This window comes from Heterodontus francisci, chromosome 20 (genome assembly GCF_036365525.1).
Source record: "Heterodontus francisci isolate sHetFra1 chromosome 20, sHetFra1.hap1, whole genome shotgun sequence".
In the NCBI taxonomy this organism is placed as follows: Eukaryota; Metazoa; Chordata; class Chondrichthyes; order Heterodontiformes; family Heterodontidae; genus Heterodontus; species Heterodontus francisci.
Window position 1 is genome coordinate 64,300,313 of NC_090390.1, and position 22,096 is coordinate 64,322,408.

Sequence of the window (22,096 nt, forward strand, 5' to 3'; positions counted from 1 at the left end):
ATGGGATAACTCTACTGTTAATCTTAAAAATAGTGGCATGGGATCTTTTACGTCCACCTGAGAGGGCAGACGAGGCCTTAGTTTAATGACTCATCTGAAAGGCAGCACCTCTGACAGTTCAGTACTCCGTCAGTACTGTACTAGAGTGTCAGCCTAGATTTTTGTGCTCAGGTCTCTGGAGTGGGACTTGAATCATAACGTTCTGACTGAGAGACGAGACTGATATCAACTGAGCCACTACGAAATGAAACTTAAAAGGGATTTATGCATGGCCTTTAAATCCCAAGATTAGATTAATGCTTTTACCTGTAAGCATTTGCAACATATACAAGACAGTAAGTTAACTTAAAATAGATGTTTTTGTGGTGACTTTCACAATTAATAATTTTGATTTAGAGGGTTTGGATGAAGAACGTTCATCTGCCCATTTATATGTATGATTATAATATGTGGTGAAGACTTTAATTTCATAATTGGGAAGATCACATGCAATATTTTCCTCTCACTGTTGGTTTGTAAACACATTTGTTCGGTTGTCTGCCTAACATCTCTCCCTCTTCCTACTCAGGTCCCCTGATCCCCTGTAAATTGCCTTATAAGTTTTTGTTGCAAAGGTACTATAAATCTGCAAGCATCCAACAGTGCTTCAAAGATGAAAAGAGAAACACAGCCATGGTATGAATCGACGTTAGATGCCAATGTTTGGGGAAAGTGTTCAGTGGTGTGAGGCTAAGACATTTGAAGGTTCTACCACTAAAGATTGGGGTGAGGGGAGATGTAAAGAAAGCCAGGGCTATAAGAGTGGAGAGGGCATACTAGAGTAGGTTGTAAAGGCAGGGATGGGTGTGCAAATGTGTACAAAGCTTTTGAATTCAATGCATTGGGAAACAGAGAGCTCATAGAGGTTAGTGATGAAAGGAGTATTAACAGAACGCAACTTAGTGCAGGATGGGTTGCGACCAGGAGAGATTAGCATCAGTTGAAAATTATGTGGGATGGATTTTGAAAGACTAAGGACAACAGTGGGAAGTCAAGCCTAGAGATGGCAAACGTCTGGGTAAGGGCTTCAGAAGGTTTTATTTTGTAGTCAGCGGTGAAGCAAAGGCATTCACCGCTAACCTTGAAGAAAACCTCACTGAGATCTCTCTAGTGAGAACTTTACCTCCTCTCACCATGCAGTGGATTACAGCGTTCCTTAATGGGGAGTGGCAGTGATGTCATCAAATTGTCCGAGCAGCCAATCACATTATAGAATTCTCACAGACAGTCAACCAGGAAATGAAAAGCACTAAAATAAAATCATTTAAAAAAATTTTACATGGAGAAAAATAAAGATTAGAACATGGGGTGAAGATAGAAGCTGAAATATCATGAAAAAAATATAAAAGTTCCTTTTTAAAAAATCTAGTAAGTAATCTTAATGGTGACTTTTAACAACAATCCACAAATATGCACAGCCAGACCTGTTGTTCAGCAATAGTTATTACTCAGATCACTGTTAAAAATCCAATTACACCTGATTGAACAAGGTGGAACTTTTTCCCCAGATTTCTAACAGCGATGTGAAAGCAGAAAAGGGGAAGTTATTGCCACATTAACTGATTTAACGTTTGCTGGCTCCAGGCAGGGGGAGATGGGGTCCACATCACAGCTTGTAGCAGAGCAGTGAGGAACAGACTGTAAATTCAGAATTTCTGTGTTTATCTGCCCTTGAGCTAAATCCTGAAGTTGCAGTCAGTTTCAGAGGAATAATGATGGCAAACGCTGACAGTTCGCTGACAAAAACCGCACAAATTCTGGACCATTAATTGACAACTTTTCAGGGATTTTTTGGGTAATAGCAGAGCATTGAATTGTGACAAGTTGGAAATAGGTAATGTTGATTGCCTATTCAAAGGTTTGAAGATCAACTCATAGTCAACAATGCTTAAAGGAAAATATTGGGCTTTATATATCTAGGTCTTCTCAGAACTCAAACACTAGCTGGAATTCCACTATTATTTCGTCTATAAAGCTCATCTTCCCTTGTTTATGATTATAGGTATTTTATGAATTGGGATAATCTCAACTGTATTACTTCTTAATATTCAATCTTAAGAGTGTACAAAATAGTACTTGCATTGATAATTTGTAATGAATTAACCTATTTTATCTTAGGGACATATTGGCTTGATTTTGTGATTGCAATTTCAAAACTGTCAGCACTTTCCGCCCTTATCCTGTGAAACTGACAGCAACTTCAGGCATCTGCACATGCGCAGTTAAACGCAGAAATCCAGAAGCAGTTGTCAGTGATTCCCTGCTCCTTCAAAAGGTATGCTGGGTAAGTCCCCACAGATTGAAGTGAACTGATGAGAACAGTCCCTTTTATGCTGTCATATTGCTGTTCTTGTTCAAAGGCAGTTCCTCCAGATCAATGGTGACTTGCTTCCACTCCGGTACAATGGGTTCTGAGATGGTTGATAAGTCCAATGCGTGATCTGCAGACTCTGTCACATGATGGACAAGTGGTGCTTGAAGAGTCAGGTAAATAAGTAGTTTGGAGGTTTGTGTGCTCCCTCCAACACCTCGATTTTGCCTCCGCATATTCCCTACAAAGTCCTTCGAGGTGTATGATGCCTTGCCGAATAAGCTTTCTTCATCTAGGACGGTCACAAGTTGACGATGATGTCTGATCTATTCAGGAAAGTTTTGAGGACATCTTTGAAGCATTTCCACTGTCCTCTTGTGAGTCTTCTGCCGCGACCAAGTTCTGAGTAGAACACCTACTTCCGAAGTCTGGTGTCAGGCATGCGCATGACATGTCTGCCCAGCGGAGCTGGTTTTGTATGATTAGCGCCCCAATGCTGTGCAAGTTGACTTGGAGAGGACGCTGCTGTTGGACCGCCTTTCTTGCCACCAGACAATCCAAAACCAAAATCACTCCAACCCCAGTCGGCAAGCTTCAGTATGCAGATGGCGCTTGCATGTACGCTCACTCTGGAACTAATCTCCAGATAATAGTTGATTCCCTCTCCAAAGCATATGAAAAAATGGGTCTTTCACTAAACAGTTGGAAAACAAAGGTCCTCTTTCAACCAGCTCCCACAGCACAACACCTTCCCCACCGCCAATCAAGATCAATGGCGAGATCCTAGAAAATGTGGAGCCACTTCTCAGCGAAGGCAGGCATAAACAATGAGGTTCATCATCACCTCCAATGTGCCAGCTCTGACTTTGGCCAACAGAGGAAGAGAGTATTTGAGGATCAGGATCTCAAACCTGTGATTAAGATCATGGTTTACCGGGCAGCAGTGATCCCTACACTCCTATATGCTTCAGAGACTTGGACAACCAACAGCAGGCACCTCAAAGCATTGGAGAAGTACCAGAGGTGAAGATCCTCCAAATCCGGTGGCAAGAATATCGCCGTTAACAACTCCCGAACTGCCTAGTTAGTGAGGTTAACTGGGTTTTTAACAGCGTACTAAGTCATAGCTAACGCTGAACGACTTCTCTGGCCCTGGAAAATTAATTTGTGTAATGTCAATTTTTTCCATTTTGATAAAAATCCCATCGTTTTTTCAATATAATTTCCTTAAATATTATGATATTTCAGTTTCTAATATGTATGTCCCAATCTTTATTTTGCTCTCTGTAAAATTAATAAAAAGTGAAGGATAATTAGTGTATTTTACTTCCTGGTTTGCTGTCTGTCAGAATTATTCAATGCGATTGCCTACTTAGCCTTCTTGATGACATCTTGTTGCTGGATGCCTGGCGATCCCCTATAGTTGATGCCAGATTCAAATTAACATCAAGAAAGGGGAAATCCATGCCACAGAGCGTGCTAGATCTTTGTGGACAGCAGCGAGCACCGTCACTTCTTCGTTGACCTCAAAATCTGGGCCGTTAACTTTTTGCCCTTTGGTTTTGCCGGTTACTTTTTATTCATTTTGTGTGCTTAGACGAGTTCAAATATAACTAGAATAAATTTGAGTTTCTGAAAATAGTTAAGGGCTCCCACAATATCTTTTAAAAGATGTTCGGCACAGACTCGGTGGGCCGAAGGGCCTGTTTCAGTGCTGTATCTCTAATCTAATCTAAAACACTGTATGTCATGCCATAATGCAAACTTGTCACAAATCACTCATTGGTAGGCTTAGCATATTCCATAGACACTTTAGATAAATACTTAAACCAGTTCTGCTTTGGTCTGTAAAGTTTTTCTTCTTTGGAATGTCTGCTGAAATTTAATTTAATTTCATCACTGAAAACAAGGTCTTTACTGTCTCTTTGTAATCACTTGGCCTTTTGCAAGTTATTTGTTTTTAATTAGAGCCATGAGCAGAAACAGTTTGGAGATATACATTAGGTTCTGCTGAATGATGCCCATTTTATTATTTTTTTACAATGTCATCCCTTTTAGTTGTGCTGCCTACTCAGACAATGCTTTTAACTAGTGGGTGGGGAGGTAGAAACCAGAGAGTTATTGGACTGGATTTTGCTGTAATAACAACAGTGAGGCTATTAGTGCTCATCATTATTACAGGGTAAATCTGACAGCAACTTCTGACGTTTGTACATTTGCAGTTAAATGAGCTGCTGTCAGAGATATCCTGCTCTTCTACAGGATAAGCTGTTGCAGTCCTTGCCCATAGACTTGGCACTGAAATCACTATACTGATATGGTCTTATGGTACTTGCACATTAAAGAAGATAGGGCTGATACATTTAGGAGTAAGTGATTTCGGCTGAACGACCTCTCTGGCCCTGAAAAATTATTTTTACAACTGTTGTAGTCTCATTTCTTCAGAAGAAAATTAATGTTGCAGATTTTTAAAAAGTTAAAAAAAAACTTTTTTGTTTATCTCTCTACCTTAATTTTATCTGCATATACCAATCTTTATTTTCCTTCCTGTACATGATTTAAATGTTATTTATATTTCCTGTTTTTCACTTTCTGTTTTAAACTCTGCATGTCTGAGAGAGGATTCTTCAGTATGATTGGTTGAAGAGCCTCACTGTTGTTTGCCCTGTTGACAGACACCATCGATTCCCTGTAGAGGGCGCCGCACTGCAAAAGGTGCCAGAGCATGGAAAGCCTGTGTTGACAAGCCCGTGAAGGGTCTGGGAAACTGTCAATCTGGTGAAAGCCAAGTGTCATTATTTAACTGCTGGGAGCAAAGTCTGGGCCATCAGTTTGTCCTGCTTTTATCAATAATATGAATGTTACTCCTAGCTTTGAAGCGAAAGGGTACATATGGAGATGGCCGGGGGCAGGTAAGATTCTCATATTCTGCTCATCAAGATCAACAGCTTGGTGTGTCGATGAAGCTTATGGGACAATATCAATTGAAATTTACATTTGAACCTAGGTATTCTAGACCATGGTACAACAGATTAAATCACTGGACCACTCGAGCTAAATGAGATCATTAAAAATGTGTTCATTTGTCTTTCCTATTAGGAAAAATCAACTGGAAATTGTTGCAGAACCTGGATTTTACTTAAATACTCAAAAGTGTTTATACTTTATTTGATTGAAAACACATGCTGTACTCACAAGCCTGTCCTCCCTATTAATTTCACTGTGAATCAAGTTCTCCTATTTAAAATTTCAGGCATTACAAGCTAACATTGTTACCACAACAAGTAACTATTTCTGAGCTATCCTCTGCCACATAGTGTTCTCAGCGTAACTAATAACAGTGATTTACAGGGATCACACTAAATTGAATCAAATTTCCTCAGTAGAACAAATATTGCAGCCCTATTCATTGCTATTTACACTTGTGCTTTTCCTGTAGTAAAAACACAACCAAAATAAACCAGTACATCTCATTAAATTAAATCACATGTGTACATTGAGCAGTTGAGATTCTTCTGACATCGATGGAACAGGTATTTATTTTGTAGTTTCTTTCAAAGGGGCATGGATTCAGAGACCTGATCCAAATTCATAAATTAAATTATCCACCACAAGTGTGATTTACAGAAGTCTGACTCCATTTTTACCACCTTGCCCTGAATCATTTAATCCTTACTACTCTAACCCAAATTGCAGTCTTACTGTTTTGCCTTTGCTCCATGACCTTCTGGTCAGTTATTCTCTGTGACCTTGTCCTATCAACACCTTCTCTTTTGTTATCTCTTGCCCCACCCCTGCTTTACGCTTAAAACCTATTACATTTCTAATATTTGCCAGTTCTGATGAAGGGTCACTGACCTGAAACGTTAACTCTGCTTCTCTCTCCACAGATGCTGCCAGACCTGCTGAGTATTTCCAGCATTTCTTGTTTTTATTTCAGATTTTCAGCATCTGCAGTATTTTGCTTTTATATTATTGCAGTCTTATTGCCCTACTTCATCTCCTCAGTAACATTTGTCCCAGTGATAGTCAACTGAGGACTTTCTTTTGCTACCAGATGTGTTTAACTTTCCATCCACAAATTCTATTTATCTGAGTGTGCTCCTGAATTTTAAACATCCCATAACTTGCACTGTAACTGAGATGGAGAGGGACCATTTTATTGCTCAGCAGAGTGAGTGTTAATGTGTCCAAATAGAGTCAAACTCAAGTCTACAGATTCACAGAATAAAGAAGAAATGGTCCAAGCTCAGTCACATTGGGTTCAGGATTCCATTTAGTGCTTATCCCTGGAACCAGAAATATTTCTCAACAATAAAATATCATCTGTTGTAATCTTTAATGAAATAATCAAATCCAAAATTTGATCTGGTGGGATCCAGCTGATCCTAATTAGATCAGTTTGTTATAATCTAGCTTCTGATCCATACTCATCATCAGCATTTCAAAGTCTTCAGCCTCCGGTCTTGTTACTTGGATCTGGAAATAGTATTTCCAACATCAGGTACGTACTGGGCATGTAATTTTTTTGACAATCACTCCAGATGTGAATACATATTTAACAGTAAATACTAGCAAGCAGATAACTAAAGATCTTTTGGGGGAAAAGGTGATGGTTTTAGACCTATGGATGACAGGAGCTTGTCAATAATAGGAATAGGATTTAACAAGGTGAAAGCTTGAGAGCTTACATTATTTTGACTAAATAGGTGGGTCCACATACTTGTATTGTTTTGGATGCATATAAGTGAGTTGCGTAATTAAGGTAAATGACTATTATCTACCGCAGGATAAAAATAATCTAATTTAATATATTCAGTATAAAAAATATTGATGTGAGGCTGAATTTCTGGATGTTATTCTATTAGTTCTGCCGGAGGAGGGAGACATTGACACCAGCCTCTCTTTGGCACTATAGAACCTTACAAATTTACAGCACAGGATGGAGGCCATTTGGCAAATTATGTTTGTGTTGACTTTTTGCTGGAGCAATCCAAAACTAATCCCACTACTCCAAACACTCTCTACAGCTCTGTATCTTCCTCTGCTTCAAACATTTATCCATTTTCCCTTACAAGAGCCTTCTTCATAAAAAAGTTTCTCTCCTCACTTTTCTATGGCAATTTCAATTTCCTGAGCACCAACTAGAAAAGATGATATTCACTTCATCAAAATCTCTTCATAATTTTAAAAAACTCTACTAAATTTACTTGCAGCCTTCATTTCTACAAAGGAAATAGTTCCAGTATCCTGGAAGTGCTTATATATCACCATGAACTGAAGATCTGCAGTAGTTCACAAAGTTGCCCATCATCATCTTCTCAGGGTAACTACTGATGCAGTAGAGACAATGGCAACATTTAAGAAAGTCAAATAGAAGGTTGTAGGAAGGGGGAATTAAAGGATATGAGAACAAGGTCTGCACACTGTCCAGATGGAGGATAAACACTAATTTGGAATAGTTGGGTGGAAAGCTTGTTTCCATGTTGTAATTCCAATGTAATTCTATACATGTAGCTTGTTCCTGTGAAACAAAGGATGGTTAAGTATGCTAATATTTGTTGAGTGCTGATCTATTAATGTCATCCTGCACAACAGTGTTACCCTGATAGCTAGCTGGAAAGGTGTTAATTCCTTGCAATCAAAGGATTCATAGCATTTATTTATAGCACAGAAACAGGCCATCCATTCCAATAAATCCATGCCAGAGTTTATGCTTCACATGAGCTTCCTCACACCCTTCTTCAAGTCAGCCGTGGTTCAGACAATAGCACTCTCATCTCTGACTCAGGAGGAATTGTGTGTTCAAGTCCCACTCCAGAAACTTAAGCAAAAAAATCTAGGCTGACACTCTAGTGCAGTACTGAGGAAGTGCTGCATTGTTGGAAGTGCTGCCTTTTGGGTGAGATGTTAAACTGAGGCCCCATCTGCTCCCTCAGGTGGATGTAAAAGATCCCATGACACTATTTCAAAGAACAGCAGGGGAGGTATCCTGGACAATATTTATCATTCAATCAACATCACTAAAACTGATTATCTGGTCATTTTAACATTGCTGTTTGTGGGAGCTTACTGTGTGCAAATTGGCTGTCGCATTTCCTACATTACAACAGTGACTACTTTATTAACTGTAAAGCACTTCAGAGCATCCTGAGGTTGTGAAAAGCGCTGTATAAATGAAGGTCTTTCTTTCTAACCCCATCGATCGATTTCTTTCTCCCTCAGGTATTTATCTAGCTTGCCCATATGTGCAGTTATGCTATTTGGCTCAACTACTTCCACATTCTAACAACTGCCTGAGTAAAGCAGTTTCTCCTGAATTTCCTATAGGATTTATTATCGTCTATCTTATATTTAAGGTCCGTAATTGGAATTGATCAATTGGTTTCTCTGAAAGAGGTGAATTCATTCAATTCCAACATCCTGGGAATCTTTTTAAGTTAATCAGTTTGATTGATATCCATATCTGAATTAAAGACTTGAGTCAGGTTTGTGAGATGGATGGAATCATGATTCATTGTAATCTCTTTCACAAACAGCAAGAGTTACAGGGTGGTAAGTTTCTATGTGACTGCCTGCAATCAGTTAACTAATCAGTCTGAAGTCATCAAGGGACGAGCATATTTTGGAAAACTCTATGGATTAAGTACCCATGTAAAACATAAATGATCATGTTTCATGAATCAGTCTGCATTAAGGCTCAGAACAGGAAATGATTCATCATTCTTTTTAGCATCTTGTGATGAGGAAAAGTTTGTAAACATACTGGGGTAGAATTTCTGTGGGGGGTCTCTGATCTTCTGCACTAACTTTGACAGAAATCCCAGGGTTTCTGATGCTCTTCCACCAAAGTTATGACAGGAGAATGGAAGAATCCCACGGAAATTCCTGGTTACTGTGTGTATTGTAGGTCTTTATTTCTTTCTAAATGCATCAACAGATCCTTCTTGGTAGTGCAATTATACAGGGGTTTGGTGAGACCAATCTGGAGTATTCTGTACAGTTTTGGTTTCCTCATCTAATGGAGGATATACTTGCCTTAGAAGGGTGGAATGAAGGTTCACAAGATTAAATCCTGGGAACTGAATAGTTATCCCATAAGGAGAGATTGAGTAGAATGGGTCTAAATTCTCTAGAGTTTAAAACAATGAGAGATAATCTCATTGAAACGTATAAAATCTTTAGATGGCTTGACCAAGGTAGGTGCTGAAAAACTGCTTCACCTGGCTGGAGAATCTAGAACTAGGGCTCATAGACTCAGGATGAGGGGGTCAGCCATTAAGGACTGATGTGAGGAGAAATTCTTTTCACTCAGAGGTTTGTGAATCTTTGGAATTCTTTACCCCATAGGGTTGTGGATGCTTAGTTGTTGAATTTATTCAAGACTGACATTGAAAGATTTTTGGGCACAATAGATTTTTGGGCACAAAGGGAATCAAAGGATGTGGGAATAAGCCAGGAAAATGGAGTTGATGTCGAATTTCAACCATGATCCTATTGAATGGCAGAGCAGATTTGAGGGGCCATATGGCCTACTCCTGCTCTAATTTCTTACATTCTTAGGTACTGAGTACTGTTCTTTTACTTGCTTTATGTTCAATAAGTTTGTCCAATGAGCCATGGTATGATAGAATTCTATTCTTTCGCCTTTGAAGATGAGGAGATCATCAGACAGTAGTGGTGAACGGTTGTTTTTCAGACCAGAAGGAAGTATTCAGTGGTGTTCTCCAGGGGTCAATAGTAGGACCACTGTTTTTTTAAAATATATATATTTATGGCTTGGACTTGGGCATACAGGGCAAAATTTCAAAGTTTGCAAATGACACGAAGCTCAGAAATGTAGCAAACAATGAGGAGGATAGTAACAGACATCAGGAGGAAATAGACTGGTGAAATGAAGAGAGAAATTTAACACAGAGAAGTGTGAAGTGATACATTTTGGTAGGAAGAATGAGGAGAGGCAATATAAACAAAATGGTACAAATTTAAAGATGGTCCAGGAATAGAGGAGCTGGGGATGTATTCACGCAAATCTTTGAAAGTGGCAGGACAAGTTGAGGCGGCTGTTAAAAAAGCATGTGGAAGCCTTGGCTTTATTAATAGAGGCATAGAGTACAAAAATAAGGAAGTTATCCTAAACCTTTATAAAACACGTTAGTCTCAGTTGGAGTACTGTGTTCAATTCTGGGCACCACACTTTTCAAAGGATGTTCAAGGCTATAGAGAGGATGCAGACTAGATTTACTAGCATGGTACCAGCAGTTCAGTTCTATGATTCTATGAGCATGATATATTCTTGCATCTCTCTACATTTATCTACAGATTTGGTAGGAAAAGACAAACTCTGGTTCATAAGGGATCTAAGGTTCACTTACAGGAATAGTCAGTGATACTGAAGCCAAAGAGAATATCTAAGGCAAAGACTCAAAATGTGGCAATCAACCTGAAGAAGGTAGAAGTGATGTTATCAGTATATGCCTTATTGTCTGCACAAAATCAGTACTGAGGGTACTACAGTGAAGTTGAAAAATGGACATGGAAGACTCCAATCATACCAACAATGTTACAATAAAAAGAGATAACGCTGGAAATACTCAGCAGATCAGGCTGAATCCGTTGGTCAACACAGTAAGACCACCACTCCTACAGATCCTGAGCATACTATTTCACTAATTCAGTATCCCACCATTTATTTTATCATTAAACATTCAAAGATATTAGACATCATTAAAACAGTAGTTTCTACTTATTGTTTTTAATCAGTCCTTTGTTCAGTTACATCATGTTAGCTTTCTGCTGTTGCATCATTGTATAGGTCCATTCCCCAGCTGACAAAATAAAAACCAAAGATGTTTGGAATTTTAACAAACAATATAACCAGTGTTGTGTTGACAAGATCTGACAACCAGACTGATTTAGCTATAGCTGTCGCAGCACATAACAGCTGGCATAAAAATAGGAACAGGTCGATAAATCAAATTTGAGCTGATCACGTTGTTAGCATGTTTTCAGTTAAGCTCCCTACTATTTACTTTAGTCAGAAGGAGTGGGATGGTTCATCCTCCAGAAATTCTCCATGGATGTTGTCAGTGCTGCTCCTTATTTGACCTGACAGCTGGCATGTTTGAATGGCGAAGCAATTGACTCCTCCCTGGCCAATCTTCCCCACTCCTCAGATGACCTTGCCAAAGATTGGCAACACTTAGCCCCACAAACAATCCTCAGTACAAATGACAGTAAAGATTTCAATCTCACTACTGTGCACACCAATAGGTTCTAAATCAATTGGCCAATTAAAATATGTCAGTGTATTTTACCCGTATAGCTTACATAGTCTCACAACAGATGAAATGCCGTGGAATTCTATTTGCTAAATAATCCCTTGTTTCCCAAAAAATAAACCAACATTTCTTAAAGTTGCTATGTGATAACCTTCAAGATTTTTGAAGTGAATTCCATTTGTCAGACTAACAGGAACAGCAAGTACACAACACACCCACTCATCCATTCGTGTTTGCCATAGGGGTAATATTTGCCCTGCACTTCTGTCTGCTCCCAAGTGTTTTGGGCAACTGCCATTATTAAAAGTATGTGGCCCCGTATTTTCTCAGCACCTTACACTGTAAAAACTAACAATAATCACAAAATCCAGCAAACAAAAAGAGAGTGTGATATAAAATCACTTTGCTTAGATATTTGTGAACAAAATATGCTAGGTCTATTTCCAATAGAATGACGGCATTGCTCAGCTTGTATTTATCTCACATATACCACAGCACCGATGATAACCAAAAGTCTAGGTGTAAACAGTGCACATCTTTGTTTACAAACCAGTCCTGAACCTTTGGTCGCTTATAAAGTGGAGTTGATTTGAATTGCAAAGCAATACTCGAAATTCCCAATCATTTAAAGCCTGCCGTTGATTTTTTTTTTAAATCAGTGAAAATTGAGAGAAAGGCTGCTTTAGAATTTCTCAGAATCGCGTACAGCCCTGTTTATCTTGACAACTGACTTTGTGAGAGACAAGGGTAAGATTGCAGAGCCCGGTAAACGGCGCTAGGTTACTGAAGTTTCCATTAGATAGAAACATTCAGAGCGATTTAAATAATCTTCAGAATACCGATTCATAATATCACCGGTCTAACTACATGTCACGAATCCGGACTAATTCAGCAACATTCATCTCGAGTAGGAGGTCCAGTTGTTGACGGTTCTGTAGTTAAGGGAACAGATTCCCAGAACGTTTGAGAGTTGTATGCATACATGTTCTACTCTCAAGCATTTCTCATTAACATTGCACTTTTTATTCCAGTAGCAGAGTTGGGCGGACTGTAGTTTGATTTTCAACTTAAAGGAGTAAAAAGTATCAAATGTCCAGTTGCTTTCAGGACTGGTTTCCGCACTGCTCTGAAACTCATGATATAACAGAGCAAGAAGTTGGCTATTTGGGGGAAGATTCCGCAAATGACAGGCTTCATTCAGTATCAAAATTGGGACTGGAGGGTGGCACAGCACCTTAGATCTTCCCCAGGTACTTACATCGTTATTTAACTTGAGCAGTTCTGTGAATTACAAGTTTGTTCTCACCGCCGCTGTCAGCTTCCATTTGAAACTGACGAAGGGGGTAGGCGGAATCCACAAGTACAGCAGTAAAAAAAACCTCAAAATAGCCAATAGTTATTTCGAAAGATCGATTAGATCCCCATTTCCACTCACTTACCTTTGCTCCTATCCATGTGTAAGATCTAAAAATAGTCAGATGTCCCTTGAAGAGCCTTTTTTTTCTCTGTGTGTATGCGTAGCAATCCCAGATACTATAACACGCATCAGATTCTTCAATCACTGGTCGTGTCCTGTCCTGTCCCTCTGCTCGGATTTGTACCAACTGCTTTCATTCAGTACACAAGCTGCGCCTGAGCAGCTCCGCCCGGTGACGCTGTTCCTCCTGGCTCACAGCTGGGGGAATGTTTCCCTGCAATGGCCAAAGATCCGAGTGCTTTCCAGCCGGACCTAGGGCTCAATCAGCCCGAACCTTCCTTCCTCCCTTCAGTTGAGTCAATAGGTCACTTTCGAAGAAGCTTGGAATCATTGTGGGCAGACCTGCGATTCCCCCAACCCGGAATAACCATTTCCGGCGCTGCTTATTTCTAAGTATCACTGTGGCAAAGCTGCAGTGAATTAAAAATAACATCAAATAAAATACAGCACTGGAAACCCGTGCATGGTTGGGAGAGGGACTTCTTTGGTTTAAACATTTGAGTGTCCTGTCAGAATGTCCCCCAACATTTTAATAGCATTATCTCAATATTTATAGGGCAAAATGTCAGCATTTCCCACATTTTTTGTATTACAGAAAGAATGAATGGAATTTAAAAATTACTTGAATGTTTGCATTGCCCCCCACGCTTGTTGTTAAAGTAAACCAAGTCCACTACTTTTTTGGTTACCAGTTCAATGTTTTGAACCAAGACCACTTCTGTCAATGTTTTTGGGATTAAATTCCCTAAGCGCTTTCCCCCTCCCCAAAACTATAAGTTTAGTGGCCTTGAACCAGTTCTGAACGCCCTGAAACCTTTAACAGTGTTTCTTTCTCCAGAGATGTTGTCTGACCTGCTGAGCGTTTCCATCATTTTCTATTTTTATTTCAGATTTCCAGCATCTGCAATATTTTGCTTTGGTGGCCTTGAATATGACGCTGTGTTAACGCAAAAGTGTATTATCAAGCTATCCTCTATCAACATAGCTTGAAATATTCTAATACATCAATGGAACATATAATATTCTTCAGTTTAATGTCATACTCGGAAATTAAATTGAAGAATTTTTTGTATGTAAATAGCAAATCTGAATTTTTCAGGGCCCTCAATAGTTCAGCTGTTAGCATTCTGCTACTCATCAGATTTGATCCCATAAATATGCTGAGTTCACTAACTTCGGCTGGGGCAGTACAGTTTGATTCAGCTACAAAAGGCTGTGGGAAAGAGAATGGTTGAAATTAGTGACAGCTGATTGCTATCCAGTGAGCCCTACTGCAAACATGCATGAAGACAGGATTAGGTTTGATTGTAATGCCCCTCCTCATCAAAATAACCTGCTGATATTCATTGTCTAGGTATACATGTGAAGAATTGTCACTTTGGGCATTGGAGGATTTTAATATTTCTTTTATTCTTTCATGGGATATAGGCATCACTGGCAAGGCTGGTATTTATTTATTGCCCATCCCTAATTGCCCTAGAAAAGGTGGTGATGAGTTGCTGGAGTCTGTGTGGTGTAAGTACACGCAGAGTGCTGTCAGGATATAATTGCTCTTGCTGGGATATAGTTTGATGGGGGTTGTTTACATTCCAGTACCCTGCTCAAAGTGGTTATTCTTTATGTGTGAGAGGGTAGTTTTCAGTAAGCAATCTGATTGGAGACCACAGCTGCCTTCACCTTCCAACCAGACACACACACTTTCCATCAGGAGCCATTAGTTAAAATCTAGAAGCAGGAACCATGGCTAATTTTCCTCCCCCCAGTTCAACAGTTGTAGCTAATCGCCACACCCAAACTGTTCTCCCACCCAAGATCAACTAATTCGACACAAGGAAAGAATCAAATCCCATATTGTCTTTTCTATGTGGTTTAGTGCAAAGCAGGATTGCCCCTTTACCTTCTAGGGTATTTATAAGCCCACCATCAACAAGAACAATAACACTTTGCATTTATATAGCACATTTAATATAGTTAAACATCCCAAGGCACTTCACAGAAGATGTATCAAACAAACTTTGACAATGTGACACATAAGGAAATATTAGAGAGGCAGAGAAGGTTAGGGAAGGAATTCCAGAGCTTAGGGTCTAAGCAACTGAAGGAATGGCCACTTGGGGAGCAATTAAAATCAGGGATGCGCAAGAGGCCAGATTGAAGGAATGCAGAGATCTTAGTGGGTTGTAGTGCAGCGGGAGGTTACAGAGACTGGGAGTGAGGCCATGGAGGGATTTAAAAACAAGGATGAGAATTTTAAAATCAAAGCATTACTGCACTGGCAGCTAATGGACACCAACAAGCACAGGGGTGATGGATGAATGGGACATGATGTGTGTTAGCATGTGGGCCGCAGAATTTTGGATGAGCTCAAATTTAAAACAGGGTGGAATATGGAAGGTTGGCTAGGAGAGCATTAGAATAGTCAAATCTGGAGGTAACAAAGGCATGGATGAGGGTTTCAGCAGCAGATGAGCTGAGACAGGATCGGAGAAGGGCGACGTTATAGAGGTGAAAGCAGGTGGTTTTGGTGATTGGGTGGATATGTGGTTGGAAGTTCATTTCAGGGTCAAATAGGTTGCGAACAGTCTGGTTCAGCCTCAGTCAGTGACCAGGGAGAGGGATAGAGTAGGTGGTTAGGGAATGGAGTTTGTGGCAGGGACTGAAGACAATGATTTCAGCCTTCCCATTATTTAGTTGGAAAAAGCATTTGATCTTTCAGTACTGGGTGTCAGAAAAGTGTTGAGACAAGTCAGAGACAGAGGAAGGGTCGGGAGACGTGGTGGTGCGGTAGAGCTGGGTGGCATGAGCGTACAAGTGGAAACTGACATTGTGTTTTCGAATGTTGTTGCTGAGGGACAGCATGCAGATGAGAATTAAGAGGGAACCAAGGAGAGACTCTCACTGAAGTTTATGAAAAATATTCATTTGGCTAATCCACATTAAGTGAGATTTGATGCAATGTATTTAATAATTATGAAATATCCTTTACATGTCCTAAATATTATATTATAAATAAGCCAATTTAATAATATAATATTGCAAGTAATAACTTTAAAGAAGGATTGTAAGACCCTACTTTATTCATGATATCAATATCATGATTTGGACTCTCACCAAATAATTTTGTTGTGCTCAGTGGAATGGTCAGTTCTCATTGATAAACATTCTCAGTTGGTATGAACCAAAGTGTAACTTTGTACACAAAGCAACCTGGGTGAACAACAAAATTGTTTATTTCCTCTGGATTACATGTGGATTTCCACTGCACACCCACATCATTGCGCAGATAATAATGGCAGTCATGACAGACACTTTCTTAACTGATATAACCAATTTTTATTCATAGATTGTCATTTACAGCAGTAATAACACCCAGTTGTTCAAGTCAGTTCAAATAACATAACCTTAAATCAATTCATGAAAGGATTAAACAGGCAAACTAGATAGCTAAGTTCCTTAGGATGTTTTCCTTTGCCAATCTTTCTACTAAAATATAGGCAAAGCCTTTTTGCCAAGATATTATCTGCCTGATCCCTACAGAATTGCATAGGTTTCCCAATCCTACGGAATATCCAGCTTGCCTTAATGACTGTTACTGCAAAAATATACCATAAGTGTTACATTTGTAAAGAGCTAAAACCCTTTGGAATACAGTCTTGCCTTTTGGAAGATAATCTATGAAACCAAGGAATGTTTCTTTAACAATACTTGGCTAGTTCTGTAACGCCTACACAGAGACATGCCGAAGAGCTACCTGTGGTGTCTAATTGGATTGTGACAGTACTTAATAGCTCAATGATGCAGCACTTAGGTGATTTTGTTTCCCAGTCTGTTGGCAGTCAACAGTATTGACGTGACTGGTTTATTTCTGATATTTCTTAGGGAAGGACAGAATCATTTAAAATTTCCCAACACGCAGTTGCACAAGTCATTTTGATTGCAGTATCTCTCTTCAAAGAAACTGTACTTCAAGCTAAGTAATCTAGTCTAAACTATGGACAAAAATACCAAACAATAATAATCTTGTAAATGGCCACCAGTGCTTTATACCTTCTACTTGTTCAGAAAGTTAGCTCCAAATTTTCAACTACTGGCACATTCATACTGAAGGGACATTTCTACTTGACGAGCCTCTGGAAGGAGCTTAAGTGGCCAGTGCTCTGCAATCCACCTCATTGCCGAACAGTGCACATGCTTTATAGGGCAATGCCTGCACATGATCAGGTGGTACGCACACAATTTTAACTTAAAGTTTCCAGCTTCCCTGAGATTAGTGGAAAGCTATTACAGGCCAGCAATAAGAAAAACACTTATGAGTAGGCTGAGATCTCAGTCAAGCTTTTAGCTTCATTGGCATCAGCTGTTTATATCTGGCTTCAGTGTGAGAAACAAGACATCACAAAACAGGTCCCCATGCTGTCAGAGGCACTAATGGCACCTCTGGAGTTGGGGATATCTCCAATACCACAGATGTAATACAAGTGCACAGATGGCCATCAGCATGTTTTTGTGTGTGTGTTATAGAACAGACTGCATTGTTAGTTAGAATGCAAGGTCTATGTTTATTGTAAGTATGAGATAAGAAGCATATCCATAAAATATACACAATATATTGAACACTAAACTGGCAATGTTGAACTCATACAAGACACAGTAGGGAATTCGCTTTAGGAGACTATGGCGTCTCAAGTATACTTTCTAAGATAAATAAGCCGGGACCATGCAATTCAACAACAACGAAAATCAGTTAATTCACACAAGTTTATTTTCAGTTCCCATTAAGTTGCCTTTTTACATTCTGTTATACTCTGGGGGCAGGATTCAGGAGTGGGATATGTGTGTGGTGCTGTTCCGTGTTTACACCGTTTAGTGGCTCAGTTTATCCAGGCTGGATGGGCAGAGCTATTTTGAAGTGTTGACCTCACAATTCCTGTAACCAGTTAGGTAGCTCACCCCCGCAGTCCCTCTTTAAGTGACTGGGTGATGAGGACGGTTAACAGAACTGCTCAGCAATCCTGGGGCTCTGCACCTGGACAGCGAAATCCACCACCTCTCAACGTGAAATGTTCAACTTCCTACAGTGGGGAGCTCCATCTGGCGGCCGAAACATGAGCACAATATCACGAGCAAAGGCTGCACCGTCCACATCATCACAGAGCTGCCCCACACAGCAGGTACATGGTACTACTTGCACTTTGGTTTCGCGGACTAGGATGTCTGATTCAAAAATCCACTCCACTCACGGAGTCATCTCCGGTCTCACTGCTGGAGGGAAACTAGGGTAACTGGTGTAAAACCCCATTCTGCCCCTGTGGAGGTTTCATGACACAACCTACCCCCATGCTCCCGATGTTAGTCACTTGATATATATGTATATATAAATTGCGTTTGTATAGCTTTCATAACTTCAGAATGTCCCAAAGTGTTTTACAGCCAATGAAGTGCATTTGAAGTGTAGTCTGTAATGTAGAAATGTAGCAGCCAATTTGCACACAGCAAGGCCCAGTGCGATAGTGACTAGATCATCTGTTTTAATGATGCTGGCTAAGAACTAAGTATTGACCAGAACACTGAGAAATCCCCTATTCTTCTTTGAAATAGAATACATCCACCCTTGTGATACATCATCTCATGCAATTGAAAAGTGAAACAAACCCAATGGGTAAGATTGTTGCTCATCAATCTTTTTGTCCAGTTCCAATATTTTCATAACTAATAAACAAAACTTTGAAAAGAACATTTTAAAAAAAATGTTAATGCCCTAATGATTTTTCCCTGGGTTCCTTGCAGCGGTGTCTGTGAGATTAATCTCTAATTTTTGTAGACTCTAGGACGACCGTGAAGGGTTGCTAACAGTACCAGTCAAGAAAGCTGGGAAATAATGGTGGGGAGAAGAGAGTGAATCCATTGTCCACTTACCCTGCTCTACAAAAGTGAGAAGTTGATGTATCCATTGTACAGAGCCTTGGTAGACTCCAGCTGGAGAATGACAATTAGTTTTATGCATTTACGTCAGAAAATATGTATTGGCCTTGGAGGGGGTACAGTGCAGATTTACTGTAATAATTCCATGGTTTAAAGGATTAAATTATGAAGAAAAATTGCATAAACCTGGTTTGTATTCCCTGGAGATCAGAAGTTTGAGGGATAAGGTAATTGAGGTGTTCAAAATGATAAAAAAATATTCAATAGGGGAGTTCCAGAGAAACTATTTCCTCTGCCGGGGGAATCAAGAACAAGAAGGGATAATCTTAAAATTTGAGCTAGGCCAGTTAGGAATGAAATCAGGAAGCAATTTTTAAACAAGGGGCAGTGAAATCTGCAACTCTGGCCAAATGGCTATGAGAATTGAAATTTTCACGACTGAGATTGATAGATTTTTGTTAGGTAAGGGTACTGGGGATATGGAGAAAAGACAGGTAAATGGAACTGTGCTACAGATCAGCTATAGTACAATAGAATGGCAGAACAAGTTTAAGGGGGTGTATAGCCTATTCCTAATTCTTAATGCCTTACTGTTTAGTAATGTCAATATGATGTGTAGACTTGTTAAACCACACTTGCCAAATACAGTCAAGCAATTAAGCACAACAGAAACATATAAACAATTTACTATCTCTGCAGCAAAGAATAAATGATCATATTTTCATGAATTGTGTTGAATAATCATGAATGATATTTTACATTTTCATTCTGTGGTTTGTTAATTGTATATTAATTGTGTTTAATTGCATGCAGCTGATGGGCATTAACTAGGAATTCACTTGTGCCCCTGTAATAGAGACAAACTGAAACTGTGGTTGTTGGGTTGGGAGGTGCATGCTTGTAATGTGTAACACTCCAAATAAATGCTTATACAAGTGTGTGAAGATTGGCTGCAATGTTATCCTTCATCAACTGGCTTTCTGGAATATAACATAGTTGAGAGAATATAAAGTAAAAAAACTTTGGGATAGAAACCCAATGTTTTGGGGAAGAGATGGAAAGAGCTGTGTCTGAAATTCTTCCTGTTCAAAGTAATAAGCCTAATTCTATGAATGCATTCTATGTTTTGAATGGACAATGAATCTGTAGTGGTTGTCATGCTATAGATTAGCCTGAAAGCAAAATGCCATCTTAATTACATACTTTTAAAAGACAACCCTTAGAAAAACACGGTATCAACTTGTTTGGTAAATCTCATAGGATAAATGGCGTGGCATGCAGATTTTGTTTCCATGAAGCCTTAGGTTAATAAATTAGGTTTCAAATGACTTTCTTACTAGTTTGCACTCAGATTGCAAAGATGAACCTTAACTGAGAACCAAACCTGTAATGATACAATGAAGGCTTAAAATAATTATACAGGATTTGAATCAGGTCAGCTGGTTAAACCGAACTCTCATTCACTTACCAGATCCTTCCCATTGTTTCCACCTATTGTAAGGAAAATGCACCTATACTGCCAATGTAATATAAATCACATCATAATATATTAATTTATTACCTTGTAATACAGTGAAAATAATAACTTTGTCATAAATGTAATGTACTTGCTGGTCTTTCATCATAAAAAATATACTTTTTGCATTGCATCGGAACAAAAAAACTTTTGGTTCTACATCTGCATGGTCATTCTTCATGTAGGGTCTATATCGCAAGTAACAGCTGTCTAGAACTATACATTCAATGGTATCTTTGCTAAGGCCAATCCTGTCTTCATCCAATGTACGAAGGAGGTGTTCTTTCAAATAGGATGTTCTTGGACTGTGATTAAGATGGAAAGTCATGGTTGATTATTTTCCCTCCCTAGACTAAGGAAATAGCAAACACCTTCATGAGAGATTTAGAAAGAAAACAAGGCGTGGCTTTTTTCTCCCAAAATTAAACATTTTAATCATAGAATTAATAAAAAATGTGAAAAGGTTGTTTTTTGTTCTCTCCATATCATTCAGCCAAGACCTATGAAGTCTGTTTGTGGTGTTGAAGCATAAATACTGGTGAAGCCTGGGTCCTTTGATCTTATCTCCAAGTCAGGACTTCAACTACCAATGCCTCTCTCATTATACAATGAGAAAAATGGTCTAAAAGCTTCAAGTTTTTTAAACATAGAAAAACTCACAACATTTAAGAATAAAGCACAAAACATTCTTTATTTACTTGGGCTGAATACAATAGTAACACAGATTATAGTGGTGTAGAAGGGCAATATGTATGTGCTCCTTGCAATACAATGATATAGGTCAAAGAAAACCATTATTTATAGGAAAAGAACCAGAGACTGTGGCAGTGCGACTTCTCAATTTGTGCAGATATGGAAAACCACTGAAGACGAGAAACAAAAACTATACAACTGCAGCTGAAACAATTTACTTTAAAATAATAAAGTTGACAAGTTTTGAGGAAATGTAATTCATAGTGCCCTTAATTAGATGCAGTGCAATCCATCAAATTCAATGAATCAAGATGAGCATCAGCCTGTTCTTTTGTCTATAGTAAGGCCAAACTAAATTAATTTTCAATATTATCAGATAATACTCTGCTGTGTCCAATTGTTGACAACTTAAATTTATAATGCACTCTGGACTCAAAAGAAATATTGGAGCACTTTCCAAGGAGAGGTGAACATTGCACAGGAAGTTAAGGGGAGAAGGAGGAGGATGAGGTGAAAGGAAAGAGACCTAAAGCATTGTTGAAGAGAAAGGTTTTTTGGAGGCCTTTCAAAGTAGTAAAGAGACAAAATGACAGAGCAAGAGTCATAAAGGCTGAAAGATCAGTCATCAATGGTGGAATGGAGGAGGTTGAGTTCAGCAATAAGTCAGTCAGAGGACTGAAGAGTGAGCTGCAATGGCTTGAGAAGGCTATTCAAACAGAGAATGATATGGCCAAATGATTTGAAAGTGAGGATGAAGATCTTGAAGTGAATTCACTGGGACACAATGAGCTGCTAGAGCTGGGGACAGATGGGATGATGAGTGGGCAGGCCTTTCATTCAGAAAGACAGGACTCTGT

At 39.2% G+C, this 22,096-nt stretch overlaps 1 protein-coding gene across 2 annotated transcripts in view; it reads right to left on the reverse strand.

The window, feature by feature from the left end:
• afap1l2 (actin filament associated protein 1-like 2) overlaps positions 1–13,535 on the reverse strand; it is a 248,996-nt gene extending 235,461 nt beyond the window's left edge. Inside the window, exon 1 of one of the 2 annotated variants that reach the window (XM_068052952.1) lies at positions 13,071–13,535. In XM_068052952.1, the coding sequence (XP_067909053.1) occupies positions 13,071–13,086 (16 nt within the window). In that variant the 5' untranslated portion in view covers positions 13,087–13,535. The remainder of the gene's footprint in view (positions 1–13,070) is intronic. The other variant, XM_068052953.1, reaches the window with a different exon arrangement.
• Between the last annotated feature and the right edge of the window lie 8,561 nt (positions 13,536–22,096).